At 51.9% G+C, this 16,233-nt stretch overlaps 2 protein-coding genes across 2 annotated transcripts in view; one reads left to right on the top strand and one right to left on the bottom strand.

Annotated features, from left to right (window-relative positions):
- VAMP1 (vesicle-associated membrane protein 1 (synaptobrevin 1)) overlaps positions 1-2,265 on the top strand; it is a gene marked incomplete at its 5' end in the record, with an annotated part of 2,389 nt that extends 124 nt beyond the window's left edge. The window contains 4 exons of the mRNA XM_010161955.1: positions 1-3; positions 894-1,052; positions 1,302-1,353; positions 1,750-2,265. The exon at positions 1-3 is cut by the window's left edge and continues 124 nt beyond it. Of these exons, the coding sequence (XP_010160257.1) occupies positions 1-3; positions 894-1,052; positions 1,302-1,353; positions 1,750-1,766 (231 nt within the window). The remainder of the gene's footprint in view (positions 4-893; positions 1,053-1,301; positions 1,354-1,749) is intronic.
- A 7,309-nt stretch (positions 2,266-9,574) lies between these two features.
- SCNN1A (sodium channel, non-voltage-gated 1 alpha subunit) lies at positions 9,575-16,054 on the bottom strand. The gene is made up of 12 exons (XM_010161954.1): positions 15,688-16,054; positions 15,020-15,275; positions 13,987-14,174; positions 13,089-13,189; positions 12,302-12,465; positions 11,869-11,967; positions 11,596-11,713; positions 11,275-11,353; positions 10,918-10,975; positions 10,743-10,798; positions 10,130-10,205; positions 9,575-9,901 (listed from the first exon to the last, which is right to left on the bottom strand). Exons 1-12 carry the CDS (start codon positions 16,032-16,034, stop codon positions 9,575-9,577), a joined length of 1,869 nt encoding a protein of 622 aa, XP_010160256.1. The 5' UTR covers positions 16,035-16,054.
- Between the last annotated feature and the right edge of the window lie 179 nt (positions 16,055-16,233).

The following is a 16,233-nucleotide window of genomic DNA, read 5'->3' as shown; positions in this document are numbered from 1 at the left end:
GAGGTGAGTGGCTCCGCGGGCTGCCCGTGCGTCTCCTGCTCTGCAGCAGCAGTGCCGCTGCCCAGCAGCTGGGTGCTTCCGGCCTGCCACTGCCAGAAATCCGTTAATACTCAGAATACGATGGCAGGGCTAAAAGGAGGCTGGAGGAGAGGTTGATTTGTGTTTAAAAGCTGCTTCCTTCCAGATACTTCTGATGAGTTAGATTTTTGGTACCCTGTATCGTGCAGCCGTTATGGAAATAGAGCTCTGCCAGAGCTTTATCCAGCTCTATCCAGAACGGCTCTTAATCCCTGCCAGCTGCTTCAAGGGAACAGCCCAGAGAAGCTGTGGATGCCCCATCCCTGGATGTCTTCAAGGCCAGGCTGGATGAGGCTTGGAGCAACCTGGTCTAGTGGAAGGTGTCCCTGCCCATGGCAGGGGGGTTGGAACTGGATGATCTTTAAGGTCCCTTCCAACCCAAACCATTCCATGATTCTATGATCTTGCCTGACAGTGTCTGTGGGGTGGCTGCTGACGTGCAGTAACGCCTTTATGCCTCACTGGGGCAGCAACACGTAGCTCTCCTGCAGGTATGGGGGGGCGAGCATGTATCATTACCCTCATGGGGTGGGGGGGAGCTTAGGCTTGCTGGGTTTGAGCTTTTAAAAATAGTTGAGACTGTGGGGCTGAGGAACTGGTTTAAACGTACTTGAACTGGTACGTTAATGGGCCATCTATGGTTTTCCTGCTTCAAAGTAGGCAACGGATGGAAAGCTGCTTCTTACCCTGACCTTTTTGCCTTGTTTGGGGTTTTCCCTTCTTAGTATCACAGTGTTGGTTATTGGCCAAGTCGGCCCTCTGACTTTTTCAACTCTTTAGCGATACAACCACTGCTCCTGTTCTTCTTCCTGCAGGTGGTTGATATAATGCGTGTAAATGTCGACAAGGTGCTGGAACGAGACCAGAAACTGTCAGAGCTGGATGACCGGGCAGATGCCCTTCAGGCTGGCGCCTCACAATTTGAAAGTAGCGCGGCAAAACTGAAAAGGAAGTACTGGTGGAAGAACTGCAAGGTGAGTTTCCTAGTGTGGTGACCTCCTTCCTTAGAAGGACATTGGGCTGGTCTTCTCCTGCCGGGCTTTGAGAGGGAGGGTAGTTGGGGCTTAATTATTTCAAAGGAATAGGATTGTTCCACGGTGGAAAGACTTTGAGGCCTTGGCTGACCTGCCTTCAGGGCCTGGCTTATGTTCCCTGGCTGTCAGGGAAGATGTGAACTTGTCCGTCTGTGCTGAGTATTGCTCTCTGACAATCTTTCTCTCCAGATGATGATCATGATGGGAGTGATTTGTGCCATTGTGGTGGTGGTGATTGTGAGTAAGTATCGAAAAACCCCGGATCAAAGGTGAAGAAGCCCCAGCTTTAGAGTACTTTAAACTCTTTTCTTTTTGGTTTGAGATCTGGAGGGTCTTGGTGGCATAAGTACTGATTTCAGCCCTCGGGGAGGGGAGGTGGTGGTGCCGCAACCCCCTGCTTGTTGTGGGAATGGTAGGCTTTACGTAGTGACGGCAGGGATTTGGGGGTGGCTGGCATTGGAGAAGTGGGAAGTTTTGTCTGCTAGGTCAGGTAAACCTATAAGGGGTGTTTACCCTGGAGCGGGTGGGTTGGCAAGTCCCTTCCCTGGTGGGGGATTTGGAGGTCTCAGGGGGACCTTTGGTGTAACTTGCCCTTTTGTTCTTTCCTTTTTCTTTTTTCCTATTGCTTTGTCTCCAGTCTACTTTTTTACTTGAATGTAGCTCCTTCAGTCTGCAGCCTACTGTCCCCTGTCACCTTGCCTGTCTCTTCTTGCCCCTGAATCTTCCCTTCCCTTCCACCTAGCTTCTTCATTGATTTCTTTACTGGTTTTGATTTGTCTTCTGTATAGGACTCTGAAGTGCTCTACTGAATGTGGTTAGACTCTTCAACAGCTGCTGCAGCTTTAGGGGGAGGGTCATCTGAGTTTAGAGGAAAGGCAAGTAGGGGAGGAGTGGGTAGCCGTTGCTCCTGCTCTTCTGCAGGGAATTTTTAGGGTATATTTTTGGGTGAGAGCTTGTCAAACAGTGCCTGTGCGGACTTTAGCAAAATAAGAATGCCTTAACGCAGTGCCTTTGGGGATGAAGGACTTCAGCATGTGAGATTCAGTATCCTGCCTAAAAAGAGTGGCAGCATGACTTAAGCTTTTCATTGAGCTTCTGAAATAAAGGCTAGTTTGTGTTGGTCGGTGACTGCGAGCCAACCGACTGAGCTCGATGTAGTCATCTCGATTTCTCTAGCCGTGGAGAGATGAGCACTTAAACGACTTATTCTGCCTGTCCTTATTTTCAGATGACTTGCTGTCTGAACATGGCCATTTCAGTTATTATAAAGGAGAGCCTACATGATTACCTCAGTCAAGTGCAACAGACTAAACACAGTTAAGCGAAAGGAGTTTTGTTACTATCAAAAAGGCACGTGTGGGATTAAAATCTCCTGCCAGAAGGAACAAAACAACAACAGTAAGGCGCCTGGTGGGGGGTGTCAAATATTCCTTTCATCTATGCAGACACAAGCCAGGACCCTGTGGCTTTCTTCTATCTTGTAGCTTTCTGGAAGATGTTGGGGTAGTGGCAGAATGGGAATGGGCGTTTTCCTGTTGTGTTACTGGGTTGAATGTCAAAGGAAGTCTACTCCATAGCAGATGGATGTGAAGGAGGCTGACTGGAGGCATTCCGGATGAGACTGAGCCGCAGAGCTTTCTAACTATGAATACCTGTTCTGTTTCTGCCTTTTTTTTAAAATACTCAGAACGATTAGCTAGAGATTCAGAGGGAAATGCTGCTCTGGGCATGGGCATTGCAAAGCGACATCAGATGTCCCAGTTTGGCAGCTTAGATCTCTAGAGATCTTGCCTATCAAACTGAAATCCTCCTGCTTCCTATAGGTTCTTTAAAATTTAGATCCAAGGAGGCCTCTGCTAGAAGTAAACTTACAGCATGGAATGCTGTGGCTTTCTGTAAGCCGTTTCCTTATTCTCCTTCAAAAATCAAGAGCCATGAATTGCTTGAATGTATTGTCAGGCCTGGGGTTAAATGAGCTGCCCTGTTCCTCACTTTCTGAAGAGTCTTCTGAGGAATGTGTATCTTGCCTGCTTTTTTACAAGCTGAGCCTGTAATCTGGACCGGAAGTAGGGTGCCCCTTTAATTTGGGAATCTCTGCCTCGGTTCTGGAATACACTGGGATCTGTCTAGGCTTAAGAGGGTGTGGGGAAGCAGGGGAGAACATGGCTAGAGTTCCCGGATGGGGATGAAGTACAAAAGCTGGGAGGAGCAGATGCTTTTTATTTCACGGGGTGTGCCAGGGAAGCCCCTTTCCTCCTCACAGGGCATCTGGGAAGGGGCTAGGTTTTGCATGCTCACTTCCATGCCCCAGCATTTCATTTGCGCTGAGTTCATCTCCCTGCAATTCCATCCCTCTCCACCTTGGGTGAGGGCAGAGATGAAGATCTGGAGTGAAGCAGCCCTCGTCCCCTGAGCACTTCCCTAATTCCCTGTGGAACTGAGATGTGATGGACGGTCAGAAGTGCACCTACTGAAGAGGAGCCAGGGCCTGCTTGTACTACTTAACTGCTATCATGTTTAGGGGGTGGGCATACGAGCTTGAGGCCCCCAGACCAGCAATTCTCTTGAACTCTTCTCAACAAGCCTTTGGTGCCCCACTCCTCCTGCTCCTCTGGGGGCTGAGGTCCCCCTAGGCTGTCTCTTCCATTTCTTTCTCTTAGATGTTGTATGTTGCCTCTTCTGCTCCCTTTCCCTTCCTTTGTGTCTCTATGCATGGGCAAAAAAAAAAAAATATCACCAAGGCCCTCGGAGTAAAAGCAAGGAACTTTGCTGTCCACAGCATTACAGCCACTCACGCACGTGCAGTTTATTTCCTTCCTCTATAAACACAACTGTAATCTCCGGCATGTTGTAGTAATCAGCTCATGTACTTGAAACGGTCTCTAAGAAACACAATTCACCACCTTACTGAGTCTCGTCTGGTCTGTCGGTGGGTGGGGAGGGGCTGGGACGCCAAACTCTTCAGCACGTTGGGGTTTGTTTTTTGGTCGCTTGCGTACTCTACGCGCGCCGCGAGTTCTGGACCTCGGCGGGGAGTCTTCCGCTGCGGTGGTGGTAGTTCCGGTCGCGCTGGGAGCGTGCGCTGGACCGATTCTGCGGTAAGTCTGTAACGAGATGTAAGGTCCAGCAGCTCCCTGGGAAGAGGCTGCCCAGACCAACTCTACTTCCGGCCGGTGTCCAGCCACGGTGTAACGCGAGGCGAGGTGACCCTCTGAACGGGAGGGGGTGTCGCTAGTCGCGCTGCTTCCTTGGGCTGGGCTGCCTTTGGGTTTCAGTAACCTATCCTCAGGTCCTTAAACCCAGAAAACAATTCCCCTTTGGGGTTGAAGTGGCGCTGGAACGCGTGTTCATGATCCAAATGGACCGTTCCAAAGAGCGGGGCGCTGTTCACGGCATAGCTTGGAGCACAGCTGGAATAAAGGTAAGTGCCCCCTTGTTTTGCTTCACTGTACACTTGAAACTCATTAAAAAGAAATGACTGACCTTTCTCCAGTGCGGACTTATTTTAAAATGAGGTACTTTGTGCCCTTATCTGCCCCTGCTGTTGCAAACTTGAGGTTGTAAAACAGTACTTCATGTGGCTTGTGGTTCCCTCAATCTTTGTTCGGTCTTAAACATCGGCAAAATCACACCGGGACAACGTATGGTCAGTGGAGAATTCGGAGCAGTGCAGCCAGGCTGATGTGTTCAAAGAGGAGAGCCTTTCTGGGGAAGGAGGGTATCTGGACTGGCTGGTGGATTAAAGCAGCATCTACAGTCTAAGCTTCCGCACAGATTGGGCCTGCAGAGCCAGGACGAACTAGTCACGCTACAATTCCTGCCAAGGTGCGGAAGTACCGTGTTCTGCTGGGAACTCGCCTTCTGAGGTTGCTGTCCTGCAAAGCATCAGCACCTCTGTCGCTCCTGCGGAGTCTTATCCTGGATGAAACGTGGCTTTAGATGCACGCTAAAAGCAAGGCCAGGGCTTTGGCAGAGTAGCTCTTCATAGGTCTAATTAGGAATTCACGCCCTGCCTTTACACATGCAGCTGCCCTATCAACTCTTCATCCCGACACCTTTCGGATTTGGTGGGGGAAAAGCCTCAACTATACCGCTCTTAAATGGATGTGCCTTAAACTTTCATGGTTTTGGATGCCCGAGACCTTGCTCTGGTGTTTCCTGAGGTTTCTGCGCTGATCAAAGTAGGCCCGTGCTCTCCTTGGTGTTTTCTTGTCTCATCTGGAGAAGTAACCGAGTGGTGGTGGGGAAGGCAAAAGGGGTTTTAGGAATGCAGCATCAACACTTGATGGACCTAGCTTCCCTGGGAAGGGATGGAGGGCTCTGCTCTGACTTACCCACTGGAGTTGGAGCCCTGAACTTGGTGAAGAGAGGCAATAATGGGGAAGCACGGAGAGTTTGTCTTTGTTCTGACCTCTAAGCAAATAATCACTCTGAGAGATATAACAGATAAGGATATAGGTTTTACAAAATAGGCGACTCGGCTGTGTCTGTTGGTTATGTGAGTTCAGCCCAGTGTTACTTCTAGGTTACCTACAGTGCTTCCTCTTGGAAGAAGTAACTGGGTCTCCTCACAAAAATTCCGCTGTTACAGGCCAAAAAAAAAGTTGCACCTCTGCCTCCGTATTTGTGGTGATATTTGATCTATGTTTTGCCAGAAATACTCAAAACATCCTTATTTGCTCCCCTATTTGCTGTTGTTGAGCTCCTGGTTCCCCTCTATCCTTTCCCCAGCGGCACCATTGCCATGCTCGCTTCTTGATGTACCGTATTTCCACCCCTTGGGTTTTATTGAACCTGTCCCAGGAGCCTGGTTACCCTTTCCTTCAGGGTTTGACCTTGATCTTGCAGACAAACCCTGCACCTTTCCATCCAGCTTCTCGAAGTGCTCCAGCAAGCTGAGTTGAATTCTTCTAAATGTATTGCTGGTTTTCTCATTTTCCAACTTCCCTAGAAACGTACACACGTCGTACTTCCGTGCGTGTCCTCCCTTACCTTAATTCTTACGGAGAAGGGGGAAACAAGTTTTGTATCTGAAATTGTGACTGTCAGACTCAAGGAACAAGTTTTCAGCAGGGAGCAGAGCCCGCCTGACTGCGGCACTCTGTCCTTCTGTTCCCTGCTTTCTCAACCATCAGTTTTGCCCTTCCTGGAGGAGCTGGCCCATTCTTCCCTGTTTTCCAGTACTTCTTTCCATTGCCCCAGTCCCACTACACACTAATCTTTCTCAGGGGTTCTCGGTTTCTCCAAATTAGTTTGATCTTAGAGTTGGAACCCTGAGAAACACCAGTGTCCCTACATTTCCCAGACTGTATCCCTTTTTTTTTTTTCTGCTAGCACGTGACTCCCAAATGCTCTTAGCCCTCAATCAACTCACAAAACTCTGCTGCCACAGCATTCCCAAGATGCTGGTGGCCCTTATCCCTGACTGTGGGTTCTTCCATGTCCCAGAAGAGCTCACCTGACTTTCCTTGTATTTCAGCAGCACCAAACGCTTCCGCAAACCCTCTGCTATTGTTAAGCTCCTAAACACTCATCCCTATCTCTGTAATTTCCCTGTCCTATAAACCTCTGTGTTTCTCATCCTCATCCATCTCCTTAAGCATGTGGAACTACTTCTGTGCTGCCTATCCTGCAAAACAAACCACTCCTACTCCAACTCACCCTCTCGGTGATCTCCTGCACTTCCCTTCTCCCTTCCAGCACTGGTATTCCTACTTCCCTGCATGGCAGATGCTCCCAGTCCAAAGACACAACTCTTCTGCAGTGTCCTGTGACCTACAGTTGCTCCCTGGAAGTTTCCCATGTCTTCCAAATAACTGTGCTGTGCTTCCAAACGTGCCTGTGACTGCTCAGCGTTTACACCCACTCAGCTTTCTCCTCTTGTACTAATTCACCTCAGCTCAGACCTTCAGTTTGCCTTTTGCCGGGTGTTGAATCCCTCCGAGTGCCCACTCTCTCCCCTTTCCTGGAGGATTTCACATTCTCAGTGAAACGCTCCTGGTTTTGGCACTCTCGCTCCGGCACTGCTGGACTGGCCTCTTGTTTTCGGCCAGACCGAGCTTACTACGCGTCTGCAGAGCTGGTAATCTGTGGTCTTGCCAGCCTACGAGAAGCGCAGGGATGTTCCTGGGAGGATCACCCCGAGGTGGCAGTTTTTGCACCGCTCCTCAGGCCAGGGAGAGCTGGTATATTGACCAACTTGTATAACGGCTTCATGTTCATCCAGGCTTTCAACTCTGGATTTACAGCTACCCAGGATGGGGCTGTTACTTTTGATTTATCAGTCAAAGCCTTTTTTTAATTTGCATTTTAACATTTTTACAGAAAAGAGAGGGATAATATGGTGCAAGCTTCCCTTAGGGAATACATCACCTTATTCTACAGCTGTATTTCATCATGATGTAGAAGATAATGTTTCAAGTAGTTACGCTTCTGATTAATCATCCTTTAATTACCCACTTAACTATGAGTGATGCAGCGGGTCACATCAAGGTACTGCGTGATGTGAAGAATCCGGTCTCACTCTTCAGATGCTCCAGAAGGATCCTGCTCAACGTATGAATCATCGTCCATTTGTGACATACAGAGACTGGTTTAGATGCTGCACCTGCTCTTTCTCCTTTCTTGACCGTGAAGCCAACAGCTTTGTGTCCGGCGTCAGGTTTTTACTTCATTTAAACTCCCCCATAAACACAGAAAGTGGAATTTTTTTAGGCATGTTTGGAGAAGTCCTGAGTTTTTTCCAGTGGGGGCCTCCCAGGGGCAATACATGTTCCCACACCTTCAAGTGGCTGTGGAGCTCTGCCCACTGGGCTGCCCCTGATGCTGAAGGACACCCCCTGAATCACTTCCTTCTATTCCCAGCAGAGACATCACCTCCTCTCTCAAACAAGGGGCATCAGCTGAGCACTGGGATAAAGTCTGAAAACACATGAGTACTTGTGTAATAAAAAACTAGGATGTCCACGTCTGTGGGGAGAAAGAGGATCGCTCTCTGCTGGGATGCAAGAAGCCAGGTGATCAAGGCAAAAGCTGTACAACAAGCATGTGTTTAACGTCTCGAAGGGAAGAATTGGGCAACAGCTTATGTACCACAGTAAAATCCTCCAGCTTCCCAAGGGAAGTGCATTTATCTTCATTTTTAAAACATCTGAAGCGTGGTTTTCTTTTTTGTTATGATTAACTAGTTCGTAAATTCAAGAGAGGCTGTTTGCAGGGTGATTGGGTACGCGGTACCACAGGTCTTTGCTAAACCTACACCCTTAAATTCTGGTATTTGTGTTTGTGTCCGGTCAAGTGGCTAATTCTGTTTGTTGAGGACGTCACCCTTGCTCTCTCTTGATACCGCATAAAGTGCTGTGTAAACAGCATTGCAGCAGGAGTCTGAGTATTTGTTAAAAAAAAAAAATAGCACGGCAGGCTTGTTGCAATAACGGAGACGTGTGCTCTGACCCGAAGATCCCCAGATCGGTTCCTGGGAAGAGGACCATCTTTGGTCCTGGCCTTGATTGCCTGTGTGGTCTGTTCTAATAGGCTAAAGCTTTCCCTGGGAGGATCCTGGATTAAATCCTGCAGGGTGTCTGTGCTTCACAACCCCCTGCAGAGCCGCGGAGAGTGAAGCAGAGCAGGCACTGTGCCCTTCTGATCCTCTTCCGCAGGGTCTCGTGGCAGTAGGGAGACTGGGATGTGTCGGAGGGTGTGCGTAGCCACCCTGTTTCCATGGCTGCTACATGGAGATCAGTTTATCCCGAATGCTCTGGCAAATGACCCAACAGACGTGTCTGTGGTGTATCTCAAGGAAGGAGACTGCGATACAGCTGAGATCTACCCGTGCCGTGTAAGGGACACCTTATTCTGCCCAGGGGTGATTTGTCCCAACCTGAGAGTGACGGCAAGTGCCAGCCACCTCCCTGGAGCGCTGGGGTGGGAGGAGAGGGTGGGTGGCTTGGTCTTGGGGTGAGAGCTGGATGTTAAAAACTAGGAAAGAGCATCCAGGCTCCAACCTTAGGGAAAGCTTACCAAACCACAGCCTGCTGAGAGACTCGCACCCCAGCGGAGACTCCGCTCCTGCCCTTTGTCATACCATGAAGGAGCCAGTTGTGCCTGCCAAACCTCTTTAATTAAGGACAGACCAGAGCTGTGGCAGCATTCTTGCTGCAGGGAAAAGAAAGCGTGCACGCGTGTGCAAAGGATGCACGTGCAAGGAAACCAAGTGGGCATCTCCCCCGTACGTACACCAGATCAACTCGCATCCCTGGTGATCCCCAGAGCGATAGTATCGTGAGAGACCAAAGGATTCATCTACGCTTGTGAAAACGACGGATCCAGGCCAACCACGGGGCAGCCTTCTGCTATGGTCCAGGCAGAGCGCACCAGAAAGAAAGAAACGCAGGTCCCACGGCAAAAGTGCGCAGCCTCTGCTCCAGCTGCCGCCCATCCGGACCGTGGAATGAGCCGCTGTCTCACTCGTGTCCCGCCTCACCATCCCTGCTCGCCCCACGTGGTTCCAGGCTGTTGTAGGATGGCAGCGTAGTCACTACAGCTTCGACAGTGAAGCGGTGCGGAGCGCCGAGACCTGGCAGCTCATCCTGGAAAGCGGTGTTATCCTGACTGCTTGGAGGGGCTCCCAGTGGAGAGAGCTGCTGCCGGGAACGGAACCACCGCATGGCCAGGATAAGGGTGATGGCAGTGAAATCCAGAATCAGCTCTGCAAGCTCCATCACAGACAGGACAGAGGATCCAAACCAGAGACTCCACTGGTTCCCAAGCTGGGAGAGCAGAGTAACTACCTGCAAGAGATGTAGAAAGGGCACTTTCCTCACGACAGCCCTCGTCTGAGCCTTTTGCCTGCCTGCTCCTGCCAGCAGTGCCCCCGAGGTGCTGGGAGCTTCCTCCCACCCTGCCACAGGAAAAGAGATTTGGGAGCCAGCAATGCTGCTGGAACAAACGCCTGCCAGTATGGAGGGACATCTTGGGGGAATGGGTGGCTAGAGAGGACGTGGCAGTAAAGGCTGTACCGTGAAGGCTGGAGACTCCCCGCTGGTCTTGTAGTTCCACTCCTCAAAAAAGATATTCACTTTGGCAACTCCATTCCTGTACATAAAAGATGGGGCTCAGCAACCCCAAATCCACAATCCCTGCATTTCTTCACCAAGCTTAGTTGTCCCCTCTGCTCCCTGTCCTCATGCATATACCGCTCAGGGGCTTTCCCCCATCTCCGCAGTTCCCTCATTCTGCACAAAATACAGTCTTTGGTACTTAGAGCGCACATCTCGGACTGCGCTGGGAAACCTAGTGTTGGTGGCATCCTGTGCTGGCCAAGTGCAAGCTCCTGCATGGCTCTGCTTCCCACTCTTCCACTAGCCCTTTCCCATGACTCCAGACCACTCAGCAGCTGCCTGGGGCCTACTGTTTCCATACTAGCGGCCGACCCTTTCCAGACTCTCGATTCTCGGTCATTGCTGAAGTCTCAGTTTAAGTCTACCCTGACTCAAACCCACTGGCCTTGTCCATGAGTCCCGTGCCTAATCTTTTCCCATTGGTGATTTAGTCTTAACTGGCCCTCCCGACACACACACTCCACCGGGATGGTTTCTGGTTTGGCCACAACCTCTGTTTATGGGTTCTCACCTCTTGGATGTGATATTGTATTTGTTCTGTTGTGAAAGCATGTAAAAAACCCAGTCCTGAAATGAAAAGTGCAATAAAGTGCATTACATGATCGCAGTCACCTCATGCACCGGTTGAGGAAGGACTAAATGGGAGGCCAAAGCAGTGCTGGGGAGCCAGGAAGCCCTCTCCTTACCTCTGAGACAGCAGAAGGCCAGCGGGAGTATCCGGCTGACAGCTGGTATTCTGTCATCCTGGAAAGCAAGAGGCTGCGTTAGCTGTTGAAGCTCTAGGAGCCACGAGACCAGGTCTCTCCTGGAAACTGCCCCCCCTGCCCCTGGCTGAAGTTCTGCCCGCTTCCCACCGAGCCCCTGCGCAGTCCTCGGGAGCTCATCCTGATGCTCCTCAGCCATTTCAGCTTCCTGGTGGGAAAAATACTGGTTTTGGGCAATAGCTGAGCTGCAATCCAAGCTTTTGTCCCGGTCAGCAAATGCTTCCCGGCACCTCCAGGAATAGAGAGTTCCTAATCTACGTGACCGACAGTCAAACTTACTTGCAAGGTTTCCGACATTTGTGGAAACAGCCCAAGACGTCAGCTTTGAATTCAGCCAGGAGTTTGTAATAGCAGTAGCCTGAGCAGCAGAGAAAGTAAATCCAGGTAAACTCACAGTATCTGTATACAAAAGGTGACGGGTGGCAGCGCGGGGAAACCAGAGGTTTCCTTCGGCAAGCTCAGAGGGACAAGCCGTCCGAGACTTTGGGGTGTCCCACACCAGGAAGCTCATGGAAGACAACGAGGAGCCGTACTGGGACGTGAGGTGGAGCGAACAGGCTCAGGTGGGCACGAGCTTTACCGTTCCTGCGGCCCGCTTACCCCAGGCGATGTGCTTCGTGTAGTCGCAGTACTCCGCTCCGGCGGGTAAGGGGTAGAAGTAATACCCGCAGCCACAGCGCTCCACCATGTTGAGCTGAAAGCAGGAGCGAATGCAGACCTGGGAGGCGGATGAAGCGGAAAAGGCTAAACACGGGAACCGAACCCACTGCAGCCCGTATTGACGTCGTGCTGCTAACGGAGCCCACGGACCGGCACGGCTGAAGGGGCACTGAAGCGTTTCAGGAAAGTCGGGAAGCCGTGAGGAGGAGTTACCTGTTCGGTGTAGCGGGAGGAGTACAGGTTGGGCACCGGCACGTCGCTGCCATCCTCCGTGCAATCGCTGTAACTGCCCCCGAGGCGCACGGTCATCTCCTGGAGTACCAGAGGGTGGTGGCACCGGGTGACTCGCGCCGGGCTGTTCTGCTACGCGCCCGTGCCGCACGCTGCTTGGCCATTTGTACCTGCTCTTCACGCCTTCACGGGGCTGCCAGCCCCCCTGCTTCCCTTTATTTCATTGCCCACCCATGCGCTGCAGCAAATGCATCTCGTCCAGTCCAGTCAGCTGCTCTTCATCCCCTCCCTTCAATCCATGTGATTAATCCCCTCCCTTAACCCCCCCTGGGTCCATGGCAACCCACCCGTACCTACCCACCGAGTTAACCCTCCTCCCATAACCTCGCGTCTCCTCCGCCTGCTGCTCCCTCACCTTTCTCATGCTGATGGAGGTCTCGATGCCCGGGCGCACGTTGAAACCCCCGTCGTCCATGAAGGCCGGCTCGTTCTGGTCGTGGACCATGACCCTGGCTCCCGTCACCGTGGACAAGAGCGGGATGAAATCGTTCTGTTCGGTGCGCACCACCAGAGAGAGACCTGAGGGGATGTCAGAGAGTGGGGAGGGGGGTCAGGGCTTGTGGGAGACGGGGGAGCCAAACGATCAGAAGTCAGTCTGTAGGAGATGAAGGAAGAGGAACAACGACCAGGGCTGCGATGGAGGGTGGCTGGAGCTCCAGGAGAGGACAGGGAGAATGGGGTTTCTTCACTGTGGCTTAGAAAAAGCGTAACTGGAAATTGAGAGAGATTTCATGGAGACGCTCGGAGCTGGATGCAAGAAAAACCTGAAGATTGTGCCTGGAGAGGTTTCAGGGGGTTTGGGAACACAAAAGGTGTCAGGCTGCTGGAAAGAGGAAAATGGGGAAGGAGGAGATGAAGACCAGGCTCTCAGGAGCACAGCGCTACGGCTCAACAGGGGACTTCAGGAAGGACCAGCGCAGGTCCAGGGGGACCAACGACCGCGACGGCCGGGCACTGGCCGGAGAGAGGTCAGTGGGGTGGTAGCAGGGGACAGCTGTGTCCATGGCAGCCATCTCCCCATGGGTGAAAACAGAGCTCGGGCGAGCCAGAGCAGGGCTGCAACCTGCCACCCCCAGCGCTAGGCAGGATGCTCCGGGGGACCGCGGAGCGGGGCTACTCACCCACCGGTGCCTCTCACCCACCGTTATTGATCCCAGGCAGCGAGGACGTCCACAGGCTGCTGCTGTTGTCATTAAAGGTATAGCAGTTCCCGTACAGGGGATGGTGGAAGTGGGTGTAATTCCTGAGAGGGGCAAGAGGCACATTCAGGAGGGGTGCGAGGGGCTGCAGGACCAAGGGGAAGGGCTTTCTGAAAGGAGCAGCTCTGTTTTCCACCTGCAGGGAGAGGGGCTTACAGCAGATGGGCAGTATTTGTTATGTAAACTCACCCCAAGAGGGAAAAGCAATTAAAATGCGCTGTAAAAAATGTCCTGGAGCCGGACAGGTTTTTACACCAGCTTTTTCATACTGCTAACTCTTGAGAGCCCAAATGGGTTTTAGCAGCACTCGAGCAATTACCGTATTATCTTCCTAATGCTGACAAAACTCTTAGCTCTTCCTGTCTCTTTTCTTCCCTTCCTGGTGGGTTTCATTCCACTACCTCTTTGAGGCTTTTTCACCAATAATGGCAGGAGATAAGTGGGATTATTTTACTTTCTGTAACAGCCCTCTCTCTTCCTCCTTCTCCTGTATGTGGGCTCACAGGTACCACTTTACCACTGCAGAGACTAAGGAGACTTACACTCTGTACCCACCCTGGGGTTTGTACCAGCGTAGTGATTTCATTTGTGTGAAACCCAGGAAAAGGAGAAACCAGGAGAAACCAAGGTCCATCGTTTCAGGTCACAGAAACTGTGACACTGGTGAGCACAACCCACGGGAAAGACTCATGAGACGTCATCTGAGACACAGGAACTGAACAAGGGACGATCCCACCTTGGGAAAGAGATTCTCTAATGTGGGTTTCTTGATTCCCTTCAGACCCAGGCACCAAACAGGGGGGTTTTCAGGAAGACTCGGTGGGATGTTTCCACCACTTACGCCTTGTCACATGTTGCTTCATTGAAGCGGCAAGCATAGATGAAATTCTCAAAGTCAGACTCATCCAGGGCTTTCGCATCAGGCATCTGTGCCAGGATATTGATATAGTGGAAGCTGTACCATTCCCGCACAGCATCCACCCCGGAGGAGTACGCCTGATGGAAACAGTCCTTGTTGTTTTCACTGCACTGTTGAGAGAAGGAGAAAAACCAGCCGTGTCAGGGAAGTCTTGTCCAGGAGGGAAGGCTGCGGCTGTGGATTAGCTGTGTTCCCTCAGCATGGGCAGAACTTCACAGGGCTACTCAGCTTTTCCAAAAAGCCATCAGCAGGATGGGGAAAAGCAAAACCAGGGCAGGTCCCCGGTGGGAGGGAAACGCCAGGCGAACGAGCATGGTTGAGTACAACCCAGGAGGCAGCAGCAAGTCACAGGGTGGGGGGTGATGCACAGCACATAAATTCTACGTGGTGTAAACCCAAAAGCTTTAAATTCTTGTGTGGGGAACTCTTCCTTCAGGGTGTGTCCAGAAAAACGTTTGTGATCCTGTGGGAACTCCAGTTAACTGGCAAGCGATTAGCTTCAGTCCTTCAGTGCCTTTTTAAATGCAAACACAGGTACCCCAGGGCGAAGAAACAGCTACCTGGGAGCCAGCGTGGCCATGGCCACATTTCAGGTGGCCCACAGCCATCCAGTGCTTTCCCCTTTCGCTATTGTTGGGCAACGCTGTGGCTGATGTTAATAAATGTCCCTCCAAAGGCAACTGAAAGGCTGATGCAGCCTTCAGGAAGGACAAGGTTTCCCTGTCCTACCTAGGAAAAGATAGACGCTGATGTGGACAAGTCTCCTGGGGCCCACATGGACAGGACTTGGGGAGCAGGATTGCACTGGGCAAAGGATTCAGCTCTACCTTTATCCGTCATTAGGAAAAGCCCATGTAGCTTAATCAGGCTTCCACGTAGGGAAGGGCACGGCCAAGTCAGAAGTCGCTAGGCAGGGACTGGAGTGGGTAGGGCACGGGATATCTAGGGATCTCACCAGAACAAAGCCAATTTTCCAGTCGTTCTTGTCCACTGAGGGACTGTTCTCTGGCAAGTTGACTAGGTTATCCCGCTTCTGCCGTCGCAGCGGATGGCGCTGGACGTGGTGGAGCAGGCTCCTTGAGCTGCGCTTCCGCGCAGACGGCGCGGACCAGTCACTCCGTGCCAGAGACATGTTGTAGTCGTAAAGGTCTAGCAGCGTCTGATGGGTGATTTGATCCAGCTCATCCAGCTTCTTCCGGATGGCGCTGTACCTACGCGGGGTGGGGGAGAAAGAAGCCTGCAGGTTTAGGGCTGGGTGCACAGAAACAGCTTGGAATAAGAAAGTTTGCTGGGTAATTCAGAACATTCCGGTCACCAGCTGCAAATCCAACCCCGGGATGGAGGGCTACCATCCTTCTAGGAGAGAAGTAAAAGCATCTGCTCCTGCCCTGTGGCAGTTTAGGGTGCAGCTTGCTAATTTACACCACCAAGTAGAGCTGCCTAAACCATGACACCTGCCTGTGAATGCCCCGCAGCAGCGAAAGCCTGCAAAAAGCGCCCTTTCCCCCCGGCACCGCTACGGAAGGGGACGGTCGAGGACGGTGGGGAGAACAAGAGTACATGCTTTTATCCTACGCTCGCCAAAGTCCAGGCGGTTGACACCTCTGGGACGCTGTTTCTTACCTGTATGGGTTGAGGGTGCACAGGGTGACGGCTGGGAAAGTCAGCCTGTCGGAGTTGAGGTTGAGGTTGAGGTTGACGGGATAGCTGAAGTACTCCCTGTAGAGGATCCCAAACTGCCAGTACATTAAGCCGAAGGTGAGAAAGAAGAGGACGGACCAGAAGGCTGTCTTCATCTTATTCTTTTTGGAGCACACCAGGCGGATGGCCCCGTGGATGGTGGTGTTGCTGCAGAAGAACTGGAAAAGCTCCTGGTAGGAACCGTAGAATTCGATGAGACCCTCCTGCTCCTCTTCTTTCCGCTGCTGCTCCTCTTGCTTACACTGACTCGTTTTCTCGCCTTCTGGCATCTTCCCTGTCTTCGCAGGCCCACCCTACAGCGCAAGCTCAGAATTAGGGGCCAGCCCTGCAAGACCACGTCCCCGGGGAGCCGCGTCCGGCGCAAAGCCTGGCCCTGCATCCCTGTCTCCCCCAAACCTTGGTGCTTTCACCTCCTCCTCCCTGACCCCCGGGCGTCCCACCGAGGCCCCCAGCCCTCCGTGCACCCGC

Source organism: Eurypyga helias, unplaced genomic scaffold (genome assembly GCF_000690775.1).
Source record: "Eurypyga helias isolate BGI_N326 unplaced genomic scaffold, ASM69077v1 scaffold11532, whole genome shotgun sequence".
NCBI classification, from domain to species: Eukaryota; Metazoa; Chordata; class Aves; order Eurypygiformes; family Eurypygidae; genus Eurypyga; species Eurypyga helias.
Note: the sequence above shows the minus strand (reverse complement) of the source record. Positions and strands in the feature narration are given on the sequence as shown.